This window comes from Amblyomma mixtum, chromosome 3 (assembly GCF_055824585.1).
Source record: "Amblyomma mixtum isolate Tamu chromosome 3, ASM5582458v1, whole genome shotgun sequence".
NCBI lineage: Eukaryota > Metazoa > Arthropoda > Arachnida > Ixodida > Ixodidae > Amblyomma > Amblyomma mixtum.
The window spans coordinates 166,522,554-166,539,471 of NC_143014.1; the positions used below are offsets into that span (position 1 = coordinate 166,522,554).

Here is a 16,918-nt window from a genome sequence, read left to right on the forward strand (position 1 = left end):
CATTCATTGTCTACGCAGCATACAAGTGTTGGCTGCTGCCGTTTCGCCGCGCCGACATGGCGGTGTGTGTGTGACGCACCAGTTTTCTCGACATCGTCGGCCCCTCGTTATTTCGCTGTATTGCAAGAATACTAAAGACCGGATTATCATCGTCGTGTGTTCTGGTAAGCAGTATTAAACTCTCCTTTGATGCCATAGATGCGCATGCACTTAACGCCGCTCCCTTTTCAGTGTGCATAGACTTGCAGTGAACCACGGGTGCGCCGAGATGAAAGACTTAACGAGAACAGCAAAACAGCAAAGGCTTCATTGTGGTCCGGTGGAGCCAACTCACACAGCAGGCATGAAGTAAGTATCTGAGAAATTTGTTGTTGCATGCGGCTGAAAAAAAGAGTGTGGCACTGCAGTCGTGGCTGTTACGCTAACATGTACAGCTGGAAGTACGGTCAGTTCTTCTAGGGACCAAATTTTCTTCATGCGTTCACGCCCCACGAATATGGAAAAGCTGTACAGGCAATGACAGGTGAAAATGCACAGCCTTGGGGTCTGTGAATTTCTGTCACGTTATTACGAACAGTGCTGAGAACCCTGCCCTAATCGGTTGCTTCCTTTCCTGTGTTTTAAGAGGGCCTTGTTATGCAAACAATGCAAGCGATTTTATTGTTTTCAGTCATAGCACAGGACATGACGACGCCTTAGCGCTCACGGAGATTAGCTAAACTGTTACATTTTCCGAGTTTCGGCAGCGGACATGAGGTTTCAACCATACTGAACGCTGCCTTTTCTGGATGGTTAGGCGTCTAGTTCCAAAATGTGGTATCTTGTAAGCTCTTCGCATTTGAAAAATGTTAAAAGAAGTTTCCACTTCGCGTGCAGTTTCCGAACACATTCCATTATGTGAAACTCGTGGAGGCAAGCGTTCCGGTTCAGACTGCTGATCCCAGGAAGGCAGCGAAAGAAAAAGAATAAAGCAGACGCCAGTGTACAAGATCCCCTGCTCGTGCTGGACGTAGTACATTGGCGAAAGCAAGCATTTCCCAGAAAAACTGAAGCAGCACAAAGCGGATGCCAAACAAATGAACAAGGAAGGAAGCGCGGGTTGACAAGACTGACTTCGAGGGAACTATCCTTGCATCAACTGTCTACGATCAGTGACCCGGCGGATGACTAACCGAAGGCTTAAAAAAAGGCAAGCTGTGACTCACTCGCAGTCACACCTGCTGAAAGAACCAAGAAGATTCCGAAACGTTTTTTTTTTTTTTCATTGGCGTTCTTTCCCGAAAGTATATTCCTTTCCCAGCCAGATAGGCCTGTGTAGAATGTTTTCTTTTGAACCCTGGCCACGAATGTGAGGGCAAAGCTTAACAGAAGACAGGTGGCGGCGGGAGGGTGGGTCTTTTGGTAGCTTTCTATTCCTAACAATGCCTGCTATGTCAGTCGCCCTTGCCCTGCCTTTGACCTATACACAGAATGACGACGCCTGAAAATGCGTAGCTGCAGGCTCTCCCATCAAGGAAATTGCATGTAAGCTTCCGCTGCGTGTATGCAAAGCGCTGTCTTTTGTTTGCATGTTTTGATTTCAGTAATTGGTTCTGACAAGGTGCCCGAAAAGCATGAGGAACCTCTGACAAGTAAAAAAAAAATTATATCTCGAGGCCTCTTTCGGTGCAGGAACGCAGCCAAAGGCAGCGCGAATGCGCAAGTGCCTCAGTAAGACCATTTTATTTTTTTCAGTTTTATGCTTTGCGGAAAAAATGTTCCCTATCGATGCTGCTTCCCATTCGCCGTATTGCCTTAACGCTTACGAAAGCGGCTCTCTGGAATTTGTGATTCCCTGAAAACCGCGTTTAGCCGCTGTCATCCGACAGGGTACAGGTATGTATTAGCTAGTTGATTACCTACTATGTTCTACTAGCTAATCTTTAGTCATGAAAAGCGTTTAAACTTCAATAATACCTACTTTATTTAAAAGTGCACTCTGAACGGCTTTGGGACGTTGACTTCTACACTTGAAGCACGTCATACTTCAAGCTTAGAGGTGCAATTCCTCTGATGCATTTTTTTTTCTAATCTTTCTTTCAGAAGGAGCCTGTATGTTGACAGCGAAGCATTTCAAGGTTCCCTCCTTGCTTTCAAGTGTGGCATCTCTATTTTCATTCCTTTGGGTATTTAAATTATGTACCCAAAGACAGCGTGGGTTAAGGCACTCTTCTTTTCTACAGGGGCCAACACGTAGGTTCTCTGTAACCGTCGAAAGCAAGCTGCCGAACACATGTCTCAAATGTTTTGTACCCAATAAAATATTGTTTGAAATAAATCACTGTAAGTTCATCGACGCATTTATCCTGGAATATCAAGCTCTAAAATGAGCCTTCCATACGGATACTTTATTTCAAATCGGCTTCCGCATCAAGTGGAGTAATATACTCGTCTGGGAATCATAAATGTAACCCTATAGTAAGAAAAATTTCTCGAAAAATTTCCTGTCAAAACTACTTAAAAGGAACAGGCACGTACTCCTGAAATGTACTATAAAAGTAGCTGCAAAGGAGTATATAATACTTCTATTAATTGCCATGCTAACACCTTTGTGATCACAACTTTACTCCTAAATAAACTCCCGTCTGCAGAGCGGTAACACTTTACTCCTTCTAGCACTCCACAAGTACACCTTCAAGCAGAGGAGTAGACGATATACTCCTATTCTGAGGAGTATAAAAACCCCTTTTCGGGAGTGCGCTACGCGATGAGCCATTTACTCCTATCCGGGTGTTTTTCGGTTTGCAGTGTAAGATCATTTTAAGGAAAGAAAATGCGCATAACTGGCTTCCTGGGAAAGTGGATGCCTGAATCACGCTTAAATATGTACGTGGCGCGATGAGATAGAGATGCGGGCTGCATGCATTCGCGCTGTAAACGATGAGCGAAATCTCGCGATCAACCATTAACTGCCACCTGCCATGGTGGCAGGGTGAGTGGGGACTTTTATGCAAATATACAGACAAACAGGAATTTCTAACCACTTATGCGTGACTACACCCCGTTCTTCTCGCTCGTAACACCTCCCACGGCTTTAACAACATCGCGGAATACTTGTATAGTCCTCGTCTTTGAGAACGAGGCATTGGTTAGGCAAGTCGAGCATTTATCCATCTATTTCTCCGACCAAAAAGCTTCCTTCATGACAATCAAGAACTGCTGTTAGTGGAGTGTTTCTTGATGAAGGAATATGTGTGAAAAATAAGTTGTCTATAATTGTACATGAATGTCTTTCTCGAATTCTTTGCCTTAATTTATCGAAAACGGAAACAGCTGCTGAGCTGCATTCAAATTTTGCATTAGGAAGTAACGTAATCGTTGGCAATTTTTTTAATGGATTTATTGCATATTTTTTACTGACGTGAGAGTATATTGTGCAAGATATATGTAAAAAGCAGGTGACGTTAACACTCACTTGGAACACATAATGGTGGCGTGCCCCGCCACTGACCCAGATGGCAGTGAACCTCTCCTCGCGGTTGAAGTTCCAGCGAGGGGTTGCATTCGTAGATTGCGGATGACCCATGAGAGACACTCTGATCTGGCCTGGGCTGCCCGTTTTCCACGGGATGGAGGTCCCCAATGCGACAGTCATCTGCAGGAAGAAAGAAGGCCGCGCTCCGATATTTTGCTAGTCTCCTTAAGCTTTGCCTGTGGTTGACGTTGGAGGTTGATCACCTTCTATACGCCTGCTAGCAGCTACCCACCGCCTCGTGCTGCCTTGTGTTACAGAAGCAAGCACACTATTCGCATTGTTCGTAACTCGTGCTGATGAGCATTGCTTATGTTTTCAAGCTTCTTTTCGTTGCTTCGTTTTCGTGGTAATACAGTGATTGATATTTGTAGTACAGGAATGCGTTTTACGAGTACAAACTAAATCACTAAAGTTTCTTACATAGGCGCCAAGCTGTTTGTTTTTCGTTCGTTACCAAGGCTTTTGTGAAAAGCGTTGTAGAAATTGGCTTCCACAAACAACATTTGTTCCGGCATAAAATTGAACACCAGAACCCAAGGTCGCAGGTTCAGCGCGGTCACCGCTGCAGCTCCGTTGCTGTGGAAAGGAAGTAAAAAATCTCTCTTGTACTGACATTTCGGTGATGGCGAAGTTAATCTGGAGCACGCTGCTGCGGAGTGCTTCACGCATGGCTGAAGTGTTGCTATGACATACAAAAAATTTAGCTGAAGATAAGGAGACGGAATTAAGAGAAATGATCACACTATACTTGCCCATTTTACTCATCCAGTGATGGAGCTAACCGCTACCACTTCGTACCACGCCTCGTATACTCACACAACGAAAGAGTGCATGTTGGCTTAGGAGGCGATATTTCCGCCGGCGGTTGCTGGACACCTTCGGAAGCAACGAACCGAGCTGAACTTGCCCTGCAGTCCCGTGCACAGCGGTCAAATGAGAGCGTCGCCATGTTCGTAGAAGACATGAAGCGACTGTTCAACTGCGCAGATCCTTCCATGCCTGAAGCGAAGAAGGTGCGTCACCTTATGCGATGGGTCAAAGGGCAGCTTTTCGCCGGAGTTGTGCGCGACCCTCCGAGCAATGTGGTTGACTTTGCTTGGGAGAGGACAAGCCTGGAGCACAGCCTGCAGCAGAGGTTGGCGCATTGCGGCCGTCCGGCACGTACATCTCCTACGGATGCCCACGTGCCACTGCCCGGTTCCGAGAGTGAAGCCCCCCTTGAGCATGTCAGGAGCATTGTGCACGACAAGCTACATAAGCTTCGCCCTGTCGGGCAACACCCGGGTGTCGGAGCCATCTCGGAAGTCGTTCGTGACGAAGTACGTCGAGCGATGCAGCCAATGGCCTGCCTCCAGTCGCTGCCTGCGCCGTATGTAATAACGTACCGCGATGCGCTACGCAGCTCTGCGCCAGCACCACTGACGTGTTAGGCCACATTCTCACAGCCGTTTTTCCCTTGCTCCGTCGCCTCCGTCACGCCGGGAGCCGACGGAGGGGGCTGGTTTTGGACCGTTTTCCCCCCCAAACCGGGTGGCCGGTGCCGCCGGGTCCTGCTCTACGTTTCCGTCGAGCGGCGGCGACAGAGCCCGCCCCCACGGAGAGCGAGCCAGTCACAGCGCGAGCTCGCTTCACGTGACCCACCGCTTGCTTGCTGCGAACAAGAGATGGCGCTGGCGAGCGTCGTCGTCGGAGGTTAGGAGGGAGTGGCAGAGTACCCTAGTGCTTATCGCTGGTGACTCAAACATGGGGCGCTGCAAAAGAGCTATTCTGGACCGGGTGAAGGGTGATAGGCGGGTAGCAGTCGGGGTGTTTCCAGGAAAGACAATGCACGATGTTCTGAGAGCGACTAAAAGTGAACTTTCCGAGAAGGCTGCAAGGCGTAACTTGGTAGTGGTAGCGGCGGGGCTAAATGATGTCCTGAATGGTAACGCCGCACAAGTAGGGAAAACATTAGCTGAGGGAGTTGACGGTATAAGGGCGATAGCACAGCAAGCGCAGATCGTGGTGTGTACAGTGCCGGAGGTACAAGGAAGGAATGTAGAGGTTGCTAAAGACGTTGTGAATCTTAATCGCGAGATAAGGCAGTTAGGCCTCGAGAAAGGCTTTGAGGTGGTAGAAATAAACAAGGAAGTGCACAGAGCAGGTTCGGGCAGAGACTTTGGACGAGATGGCATCCATTTCAGTGGAAGGGTAGGAGAAGAGATAGGCAGGCGCCTGGGAGGCCGAGCGGTAGCTTTTTTAGGGGGTCCGCGGTGGCTCAGGGCGTAGGGGTAGGTAGAAGCGATGTAAATGTAACAATGGCGGCTGATCCCAACAAAATGGCCACTAGGAGGCCCAGAAAGAAAACCACGAAAAAGAAATTTAACGCCAGGATCAGTTACATAAACATGCAAGGGGGTAGAAAGAGAGCGAAATGGCTAGAAATAGAACAGCAGTTAAAGGACGAAGCAGTAGGTGTGTACGTTTTATGCGAGACACATCTGAGGGATCTAGAAGATCCATCTTTCATCGATGGCTATGTCTGGGAAGGGTGCAACAGAACAACAACGGAGAAGAAGGGAGGAGGAGTAGGTATGCTGATACATCAAGGAACAAATTGGCAAAGAATAAAATCAACTTGCAAAGAACATGTCTGGGTATCAGGTACAATTGCTGACAAAAGGACATGGCTAGGGGTAGTTTATTTAGGGACCGCGGACAAATGCAGGCAAGAAAACAAGGATCTAGTTAAGTGCCTCAATGACGATATAAAGCAGATTGGAGACGGTGTCGATATTATTTTGCTTGGAGACATGAACGGCCACATCGAGGATCTGGATGGATACGCAGATTGTAACGGGAAGTTGATGCTAGACTTGTGTGAGCGGCACAACTTAGTTATTGTCAATAGAGAAACTAAATGTGAGGGACAAATCACGTGGGAATCCCGTAACAGGCATACAACCATTGACTACTGTCTAATGTCGCAGGGCATCTATAGCAAGCTCGCAATGATGGAAATAGACGAAGAGGGGAAGGACAGCCTAGGAAGTGATCATAAACGTATTAGTCTACAGTTGGGAGCCCTAGTCAAAAGAGAAATGCAACGAAGTCCAAAAGACAACGCAAAATTAAATGATGAACAAATAGCGCTAATATCAGCCGATATAGAAGAAGTAATTGAGAAACGCCACATGGAAAATTGGGATTATAATCAGTTGGAACTGCTCATCGCTACAAAAATGAAACAAGTGAAAGGAGTTAACCACTGGAGAGGAAAGAGGAAGCCACGAAGCGGGTGGAGTATGTAAATTAAGGAGGCCATCGAACAACGACGGATGGCTTCAAGGGAACACAGAGAAGCAAAGAGGGCGCAGTTATCTGTAGAGGAAATAGGAAAACAATGTGAATCTTATCGACAAAAGAAACAGCAAGTTCAGGTCCTAGTCCAGGCTAAAATAAAGCAGTCCTCTGATAAATGGCTGGCTGAAGTTCGCGAGGCAAATAAAGGGGGGCCAAGAAAATTCTGGAACCATATAAGCTGGTTGGGAAAAACAAATCAAAGAAAGCAGGAACAGATCATAGATGCTGAGGGAAAATGTTTAGAGGGAGACGATGCTGTGGACTACATTACGTCATTTATAGCTGCGTCTTTTAGCAACGCCAATGGGGTAATCTCCCCAAGTGAGGCGGCAACACAAGACAGCACAAAAGAGAACAGCTTAGAACTGAATAGTCTTAACTGGGAAAAGGCGGAAGCGAATATTCCTAAAACCACATCCGCAGGGATAGACGAAATTCCAATTAAGCTGATTAATGAACTTGGCCCAAGAAGCAAGGGCGCGCTGATAAAAGCATTGGAGGCAGTCATAACAAATCAGCAAATTCCGCACAGCTGGAGACAGAGTAAAATGAATTTGATTTATAAAGGGAAAGGAGATAAGATGAACATAAAATCCTTCCGTCCGATTACGATAACATCTATTATGTACAGGCTGGCAATGCAGGCGGTGAAATTAAAAATGCAGTCATGGGTAGAAGGGAATAGAATACTCGGAGAACTTCAGAATGGGTTCAGAAGGGGTAGGCGGTTAGATGATAGCCTGTTCGTGCTTACCCAATGCATAGAAATAGCTAAGGCGGAAAATAGACCTCTGTTTTTAGCCTTTCTGGACATAAGCGGTGCATACGATAACGTGAACAGGGAACTCCTGTGGAGCATATTGAAAGATTTAGATATTGGTGATGAGGTAATTGATTTTCTACAGGAAATCTACCGAGATAATGAAGTTGAAATTACATGGGAAGGGAAAAAAAGTACCACAGCTGTGGGGGTGCACAAAGGATTAAGACAAGGCTGTCCTCTATCACCGCTGCTGTTCATGCTTTACGTGATAAATATGGAAAGAAGGCTAGAAGAAAGTAATCTGGCTTATAATCTATCGTACAGATTAGGCGGAAATGTAGTTGAGCAGCGACTCCCGGGTTTAATGTATGCGGACGATATTGTCACGTTGTAGTGACGGCAGTCCAGTGGTCAGGAAGACACCAGCCAGTCTTGGAAACGAAGTTCTTTATTAGGGCTGACTTGCGCCCGAAAAATAACTGAATCACTCGGCGGCGGCGTAAGCAACAAACGTGCTCGTCGGTCGTCGAACTACGAATGCCCGCCGCTCGCGGCATCGCTCAATTTAAAGCCGGCAAAGAAACTTCCAGATAGCAGGACAAGATCATCTACAGTAATCTGGAAAAACCTAGATGCAGCCTTTCATGGCTGCGATCAATCGAGATTAGACTGGTCGCTTCTCGCGTCACGAACAAAAATGATAACAGCCCTTTCTTGCAGCCTTGAGCGTGAACGAACAAACACTACAATGATACGTGGCATTACCCCCCTTCCAAAGAAGCATCGTCTCGATGCTTTAAAATGAAAATAAACTCGGAAAATGAAACTTCGAGTCCTTTAGCGTTCATAATATGGCTTTAGGCGTACGACATGTACGACTTCCGGGCGTGGGCGGCGTCGCTGAGATGCTGTCGTGGCGTCGGGGATGACTTCATAGTCGAGGTCACTGATGCGACGGAGAACCCAGTACGGGCCAAAGTAGCGCCGCAGCAACTTTTCGCTCAATCCACGGCGGCGAACTGGCGTCCATATCCAAACCCGATCACCTGGCTTGTAATGCGTGTCTCGTCGGCGCAGATTGTAGCGTCGGGCGTCGGTGTGCTGCTGGTCTTGAATGCGAAGCCGCGCAAGTCTTCGGGCTTCCTCGGCGCGATGAAGGTAGGCGGCGACGTCGAGGTTGTCTTCGTCGGTAACATGCGGGAGCATTGCGTCGAGTGTTGTCGTGGGCTTCCTGCCGTATACCAGCTGGAATGGGGCAAACCTGGTTGTCTCCTGGACGGCAGTATTATAAGCGAAGATCACATAGGGCAGAAGGAGTCCCACGTCTTGTGTTCGGCGTCGATGTACATGGAGAGCATGTCTGCGATGGTCTTGTTCAGACGCTCTGTGAGTCCGTTGGTTTGTGGATGATAGGCAGTGGTCCTCCGATGGCTTGTCTGGCTGTAGTTTAAAATGGCTTGCGTCAGCTCCGCTGTAAACGCCGTTCCTCTGTCTGTGATGAGCACTTCCGGGGCGCCGTGTCGCAGGAGAATTTGTTCGACAAAAAATTTTGCGACTTCTGTTGCGGTACCACTAGGCAACGCTTTTGCTTCGGCGTAGCGGGTCATGTAGTCGGTGGCCACGATGATCCACTTGTTTCCTGTTGAAGAGGTCGGAAAGGGGCCGAGGAGGTCCATCCCTATTTGCTGAAAGGGCTTAGTTGGCGGTGGTATAGGGTTCAGGAGCCCGGCTGGTCTAGTCGGAGGCGTTTTGCGTCGCTGACACTCACGGCACGTTTTCACGCAATGGGAAACGTCGGTAGCTGGCCGTGGCCAATAGTACTTCTCCTGGATACGGTGCAACGTGCGAGCAATCCCGAGATGTCCTGCAGTCGGCTCATCATGACATGCCTGCATAATTTCTTGCCTGAGATTTTTGGACACGACAAGAAGATGCACTGGCCTGTTCGGCGCGAAGTTCTTCTTCAGGAGGACATTATTGTGAAGGACGAAGGACGACAGTTGCCGCTTGAACCCTCGGGGAGGCGATGCGGTCTTGCCTTTCAGATAATCAACTAGGCTTTGCAAGTCAGGATCCGAGTGCTGCTGCTGCGCGAAACTGCTGGCGCTTACCGGTCCTAAGAAAGCGTCGTCGTCTTCCTCTTCGGGTGCTGCGTCGACAGGAGCTCGTGACAAGCAGTCTGCATCGGAATGCTTGCGGCCAGATTTGTAGACTACAGTTATGTCGAATTCTTGAAGACGCAGGCTCCAACGAGCAAGACGGCCGGAGGGATCTTTCAAATTGGCCAGCCAGCACAGGGCATGGTGATCGCTCACAACCTTGAATGGTCGTCCGTATAGGTAGGGGCGAAATTTGGACGTGGCCCAAATAATGGCGAGACATTCTTTCTCTGTCGTCGAATAGTTGGCTTCGGCTCTCGACAGTGAACGGCTAGCGTACGCGATAACTTTCTCCTGTCTGCCATTTTTCTGAACGAGGTGGTGGTGGTGGAAAACATTTATTTACACATGCACTACTGGAGGTATTGCATGAGCTGATCCAGAGGGGGCCAGCCCTTACAAGTACTAGGTGGAGGTCCCTAGTTCGGGACCCCAGTGGCGTCGGCCGCCGCCCGGGCTCGCGCGACCAAGGCCCGTTGGGCCTGCAGGTCAGAGCAGCCGAGCAGGGTCGCCTCCCAGTCCTCCCGGGTTGGGTTGGGGTTAGGGGGGATAGCAGGGTTGGAGGGGCAGGCCCACACCATGTGGTAAATGTCCGAAGACTTCTCCGCACAGTGCGGACAGCTGCCCGAGAAAGAAGGGTCGAAGTGTTTGAGAGCTGCCGGGCACAGCAAAGTATTGGTATACAGGCGAAGCAAAAGCCGCTCCTCCGCCTTTGAGAGACCTTTACACGGGCGGGGATAAAGACCATGGCCAGATTGATAATGTAAAACAATGTCTTTAAAGGAGTAAGCGGGAGTGAATTCGAGTTCCTGATCGTCGGGGTCGGAGGGGAATGTCCGGTGAGAGAGCGCGCGGGCGGCGGCGTCAGCTGCCTCATTTCCCTCAAGGCCCATGTGAGCAGGAGCCCAAACGATACGCCGGTGCGCGGGGTCCCCGGTGTAGACGCTGTTTTGGAGAATGCGGTAGGCTAGATATGGTACCCAGCCCTGCTCGACGCTCCGACATGCCCCTCGCGAGTCGGAAATAATTGTTTTTGAATTGGAATCAGATGCAGCCAACGCAATGGCGAGCTCCTCCGCGTGTGTTATGTCACGGGCTCGGAAAGTAAGGCCGTTCACTGTTTTGGATTGGTGGACGACTGCGGCCGTGTACCATCCCCCGTGGTGGGGGCCGGAGGCATCCACGTAGAATAGGCCGGGTTTCGATCCATAGTGGCGGGCCAGGGCTTCCGCCCGCGCCAGGCGCCGGCCATTATGGTCTTCACGGTTCATGTTCGCGGGAAGAGGGCGCACGTGGAGGGCGCATCTCCACTGGGATGGAATACGTACGCGCTCTTCCATAAGGGTGGTGTGTTGGATGTGCAGTCAGGCAAGCAGGCGGCGACCCGACGATGTCTTTGAGAGACGTGTGTATTGGTTGGTCAAGTGGGCTTCCCGGAGCTCCCGAAATGTGTTCACCATGCCCAGCCCCAGGAGGCGCTTGTTGGAGGTGTTCACGGGGAGGCCCAGAGCTCGCTTAATAATTTTGCGGAAGGATGACTTCGAGTGAATCCTCGTCTTGCTTCCGCAGGTGGAGGTATGGAGTCGAATATAGAATTCGACTGGTTACAAATGCATGCGCCAGCCGCAAGGCGTCCTTACATCGTAACCCCCCGCGCTTGTTAGAAACCCGGCGGACCAAGCGGCCCACCTGGTCCCCCACCTGACGGAGTTTGGCCAATGTTGTTTCTGACCGTCTGTTTTGATGTATGAAGAGCCCCAGTACCCGGACTTCGATATTTTCAGGAATTGGACCTGTCTCAAGAGACAATGAAATTTTGGCTGTGCACTTTGGTGAGGGGCGTATGTGCACAAATTCAGACTTTTGGGTGGAGCATTGGAGGCCGCAGCGGCGAGCATAACGGTCCACTATGGTCGCCGCCTCCTGCAGGTTGGCCTCAATGTCTCCAAGGGAACCCTGTGTAGCCCACAGGGTGATGTCATCGGCGTACAGCGCATGCTGCACACCGGCGACAGCGCCCAGCTGGGCCGGTAGGCGCATCATAGCCAAATTGAACAACAGGGGAGACAGCACCGCGCCCTGGGGTGTACCCCTGGTTCCTAAATGAAAAGGGCCATGTTCTTTATCCTGGACTCGAATGTAAGATTGTCTGTCGGTTAAAAATTGCCGAATGTATTGAAAGGCGTTTTTGCCGCAGTTAGTTTGAGAGAGGTGGGTGAGAATGATCTCGTGGGTAACGTTGTCGAATGCACCCTTCAAATCCAAGGCGAGTACGACCTTGTCATTGTGAGGGCATTCGACGGGGTCGAGGACATCCCGATTTAGTTCTAGCAGGACATCCTGTGCAGATCTTTGTGGGCGAAACCCGAACATGGTGTCTGCGAAAAGGTGTTTGGATTCCATGAACTCGGACAACCTGTCACGTACCATCGTCTCCATGAGTTTGCCCACACAGGAAGTCAGAGAGATGGGGCGGAGGTTGTCCGTGTTGATGGCCTTGCCAGCTTTAGGAATGAAGGTGACCAGGGCGGTCTTCCACTCGATGGGGAGTGGCACTTCCCCAAGCCAGATTGAGTTAATGTAATTCAATAAAGACAGGTATGCCAGGTCGGGGAGGTTGGCTAACAATTTGACTGTAATTTTGTCCCGACCCGGAGCGGTGCCGCGTTTCATTTTTGCCAGGGCCGCCCTCAGGTCGTGGAGCTGGAACGGTTGATCCAGCTCAACGTTCTCAGAACCTGCATAAGAGTACGCCGGCCCGCGGGGGTCCTGTGTGGTGCACAAGTACTGGTCCCGGAGCTTGTGCGCCAATTGAGTTGTGTTGCCCTGAAAGCTGTGTATTGCTCTTTGGAGGTGTTTTTGAGTTTCCATGCGTGTTTGCGTTGGGTCAATTAGGGCGCGAAAGAGCCGCCACGTGTTCCGGCTGGACATTTGCCGCGCGGCTGTATTGCATCGGGCCACCCAGTTGGAGTCCGCGAGTTGGGCCGCATACTCAGCCGCTCGTTGAGTGAGCTCGGCGATGCGAGCTTTAAGTTTTCGGTTGTGCTTTTGCCGGCGCCACCGACGGACGAGGCAATGCCGGGCCTCCCAGAGGTGGAGCAGGTGGTTGTCCACATCCGAGACCGCCTCTGAGAGTTGAATTTGAGTTTCGGAGGAGCGAAGGCAAGAGACCAAATGTTGTGACCAAGACTGGTAGCCTTGCTCATGTATGGGTGTGGTAGTGTTATAATTTTGCCTGAACTTAGTCCAATCTGGGAGTCGGGCTTGCGTTGTTGGTCGTGCGAAAGGATGGGTCCTAATCATTGTGTTCAGGAGGCAGTGGTCGCTGCCGAGGGTTTCCTCGGTGTTGACCCAGTCTGCATACTGAATTTTGCGGGTGAAGGTCAAGTCCGGACAGGTATCCCTAGTCACGGAGTTGCCTATACGAGTTGGATGGAGGGGGTCAGTGTGAAGAGTGAGGCCCAGCGTTGACGCAAGCTCCGCCAACTTGCGTCCCCACTTCTCTTCACGACAGTAACCCCACATCCGAGCGGGAGCGTTGAAATCGCCCACAATCAGGAGGGGGTCCCGACCCGCAACTCTCAGCGCGCGGCTAAAGAGGTCCGCGAATGATACATTCGGCAATTTAGAATGCAGTATACATTGAGTATGTGTAGCGGTGCATCCTGCTTGCGCAGTGGGAGGAGGGTCACCATTACATAGGAGTATTCAAGTTGTATGTCTAAGTCGACCTGGTTGGCTGTATAATTTCTATGGACTAACAGACAAGACGAGGGGTCCTGCTGGAACGTCGTATAATTTGTTAGTGCGGCGCCTTTCCCTGGCTCTTGGAGGGCAACCACGGCTGGCAAATGCTCAAAGGTTGAAAGGAAAAGTCGGAGCTCGGCCCGCTTGGAACGGGACCGGAGCCTCCGACAGTTCCACTGAGTAATCGTAATGGGGGAAGCCGATTTGGAAAGGGGGGAGCGCCTACACCGGGGGTGTCCCGCCATGCTCAGATTTAGAGGTGAGAGGTGGAAGTGAGGCTGCCCCCGAGCCAGATACCAGGGGCTGAAGCTCAGCACCTAGAGGGGGGCAGCTGTCTTCGTCATCGTCAAGGTCATTTACTCGGCGGGACAATCTGGAGGGCCGACCAGATACGTCCTTAAGAGGACCGGCTCTGCGAGAAAGGCGGGTGTTAGTCGCGACGTGTTCAGCGATCATAGAGGGGATAGCCTCCATGACTCTAGCGATGAGGCGTTCCATCGCTGTCTCCAACAGGGTGTCAAATTTGGAATTTAGACGGGCTTCGAGTTCGGCAAGGGAAGGTTCCAGAGCCGGCGTCGCCGCCGTCTCGCTCTCCATAGCGTCCGTGTCGGAGTTACTAGGGGGAGGGGGAGTTGTTTTAGCCTCTAAGGCTTCAATTTTGGCAAGTAGCATCTCGTTTTGTGCCCGGAGAGAAGCTACAATGTTGTGGAGCTCAGCGTCAGCCGCCGAGCGAGGGGGAGGGGAGAGGAGGTGGGAGGAGGAGGCAACCCTGCCTGAACCGCTCACCTGTTTGCCATTTTTGACGACGTTGGCCCAGGAGCCGGTCGCGCCATTGTTGTCTTGGGAGCGGGCTTGCTTCTCCTGGCCGCCGTGTGGGGGCGTTGGTGGCACTTGACAGCTCTTGGCGTCCTTCCCGCTGGTAGGCGTCTGCCGTTTTGAAGCATCGCTGCCGATGCTGCTTGGGTGACGTGGCTGCCTGCCCGTCCCGCTGGATTTCCCGCCCTTAGGGGCGGCTGGCTTGGTATGGCGATATTTTGCAGTGGAGTCCCGCGAGTTCGTGGCATGGCCACCACCACAAACCGCACATTTTGGCTGACACTCGTGAGGGGTCCGCACCCCCTCTTTTACGGGTGCCTGCTGTCCACACAGGCCACACGTGTCTTGGGTTGGGTTGGGGCAAGAGTCCACCCGATGGCCGACAGTTCCACACAAGCTGCAGGCCGGAATAGTGCGGAAATATGGCTGCACTGTGATAATCTCGAAGTTGTAGTGCACGTATCGAGGCCTCACCGTGCCGGCAAAGGTAAGCCTGGCCTTGTTTGAGGAGCCGAACTTGCGGATATCTAGTAAAGTGCCGCTCCTCCACTGCACGCAAGGTTGGAGAGACTCAGACGTCTCTTGGTTGGCCACCGTAATGACCCCATAGCAGACGTCCTCTTGATGTTCTTTCAGATGGCCGGCGAGAGGCACATCTCCTTTGGTCGATTTGATGGAAAACTCGCCTAGCAGACGGTCTGCGACGTGAGCGTTCCGGGTGGTAGCTAGGATCAAATTTTGCTCCTTGCATAGGAGGAGGCTCAACTCGGCCGCGTTAGGCGCCCCGAGGAAAGCGCCGAACGCTGCACCGAGTTCGCCGTATTCAAAGGCGTCCCGGATGGCCAATGATTTCCGGGGCTTGATGACGATGACAAAGTCGTCTTGGTTGAATTTTGGTAGAGGCTTGGGCCTCCATTTGGTCACGGGTTTGCGGCCAGCTTGGCGGGTAGCAGCAGCCTTGCCGGTGGTTGGCGTGGCGTTCGCCTCTACCTTGGTCTCTCGTCTGGAGCGGCGCTCAAGTAGACGGAGGAGAGATGCATTGCGGATCGGGTCCGCGGGCGCCGATTTGGGTTCCACAGTGACGGGAACGGTCGACCAAGACATGGCGTCCGGGTCATAGCCGCGTTGCAGAAGCGTTTCTGCCATCTTGCCGAAAGCGGCTCCCTTGCAGCCGAACGCCGGCGCAGCTGTTAGGCTTAGCGTCGGCGCCGGAGGCGGGTAGGAAAAACCGCTCTAAAATTTGTAAAAGTGGGCCCACCTAGATGAAATTGGTATCCACAGATGCCGATGAACTTGCCAAATCTAATGGGAGCAAAATTGATGGGGTCCGATGACTTGAGCCGTGGCTCCTGCCAAAAAATGACGGAGCCGAAGCGCCGCACGTCTGGCAAACGCCGGCTGCCCCCTAGCGTCCTCTGTGTTTTGGAGGTCGTCGCAGCGGTGGTAGAAGTTACGAGCCCAAGGAACTAGGCTGTCACACGGGACGTCACTGCGTTCGGACAGGACCACTTAGCGGCGCGCGTTGCCATGCCGCGTTCCAGTGACGTCTTGAACGAGGACCGCTCCTAAGCCCACCCCGCTTGCATCGGTATGAACTTCGGTTTCGGCGTTTTCATCAAAGTGCCCGAGCACAGGAGGGGACTGTAAGCGGCGCTTGAGCTCGTTCAAAGCTTCCTCTTGTGGCCTTTCCCATTTAAAAGGCACGTCAGCCTTGGTAAGTTGAGTCAAAGGTTCAGCGATGCGCGAAAAGTTCTTGACGAATCGTCGGTAATAAGCGCACAATCCAAGGAATCTGCGTATAGCCTTCTTGTCATTAGGCTGTGGAAACTGCGATCGCAGCCGTCTTCTGGGGGTCTGGGCGAACTCCATCCTTGCTTACGACGTGACCAAGGAACAGCAGCTCTTCGTAGGCGAAGTGGCACTTTTCTGGTTTCAGTGTCAGGCCTGAAGACTTGATCGTTTCCAGCACTATCCGAAGCCTTCTGAGGTGGTCTTCAAAGCTTGAGGAGAAGACAACAACGTCATCTAAGTAGACTAGGCAAATCTGCCACTTCAAGCCTGCGAGCACCGTATCCATTACTCGCTGGAACGTCGCTGGGGCAGAGCAGAGGCCGAATGGCATCACCTTGAACTCGAAGAGTCCGTCTGGCGTGATGAACGCAGTCTTCTCGCGATCTCTTTCGTCGACTTCAATTTGCCAGTAGCCGCTCTTCAGGTCCATCGATGAGAAGTACTTAGCGTTGCACAGCCGGTCCAGTGTATCGTCGATGCGGGGGAGGGGGTAGACATCCTTCTTCGTAATGTTGTTCAGGCGGCGGTAATCGACGCAAAAGCGAAGGGTGCCGTCTTTCTTTTTCACTAGGACGACCGGTGCTGCCCAGGGGCTCCTCGATGGCTGTATGACGTCGTCACGAAGCATTTCCTCAACTTGCTTGCGGATAGCTTGGCGTTCTAGCGGCGATACGCGGTAGGGGCTCTGTCGCAGTGGTCGTGCGTGTTCGTCTGTGACAATGCGGTGCTTGGCAAGCCGGGTTCGTCGCACATTCGATCCTGATGAGAAGCAATCGGTGTACCTTT

At 51.5% G+C, this 16,918-nt stretch overlaps 1 protein-coding gene across 3 annotated transcripts in view; it reads right to left on the minus strand.

The window, feature by feature from the left end:
* Window positions 1-16,918, minus strand: part of LOC149352619 (sushi, von Willebrand factor type A, EGF and pentraxin domain-containing protein 1-like) — a 261,506-nt gene that overhangs the window by 144,588 nt on the left and 100,000 nt on the right. For all 3 annotated transcript variants that reach the window (XM_089581812.1, XM_089581813.1, XM_089581811.1), the window contains exon 14: window positions 3,455-3,634. In XM_089581812.1, coding sequence (XP_089437938.1) covers window positions 3,455-3,634 — 180 coding nt within the window. The remainder of the gene's footprint in view (window positions 1-3,454; window positions 3,635-16,918) is intronic.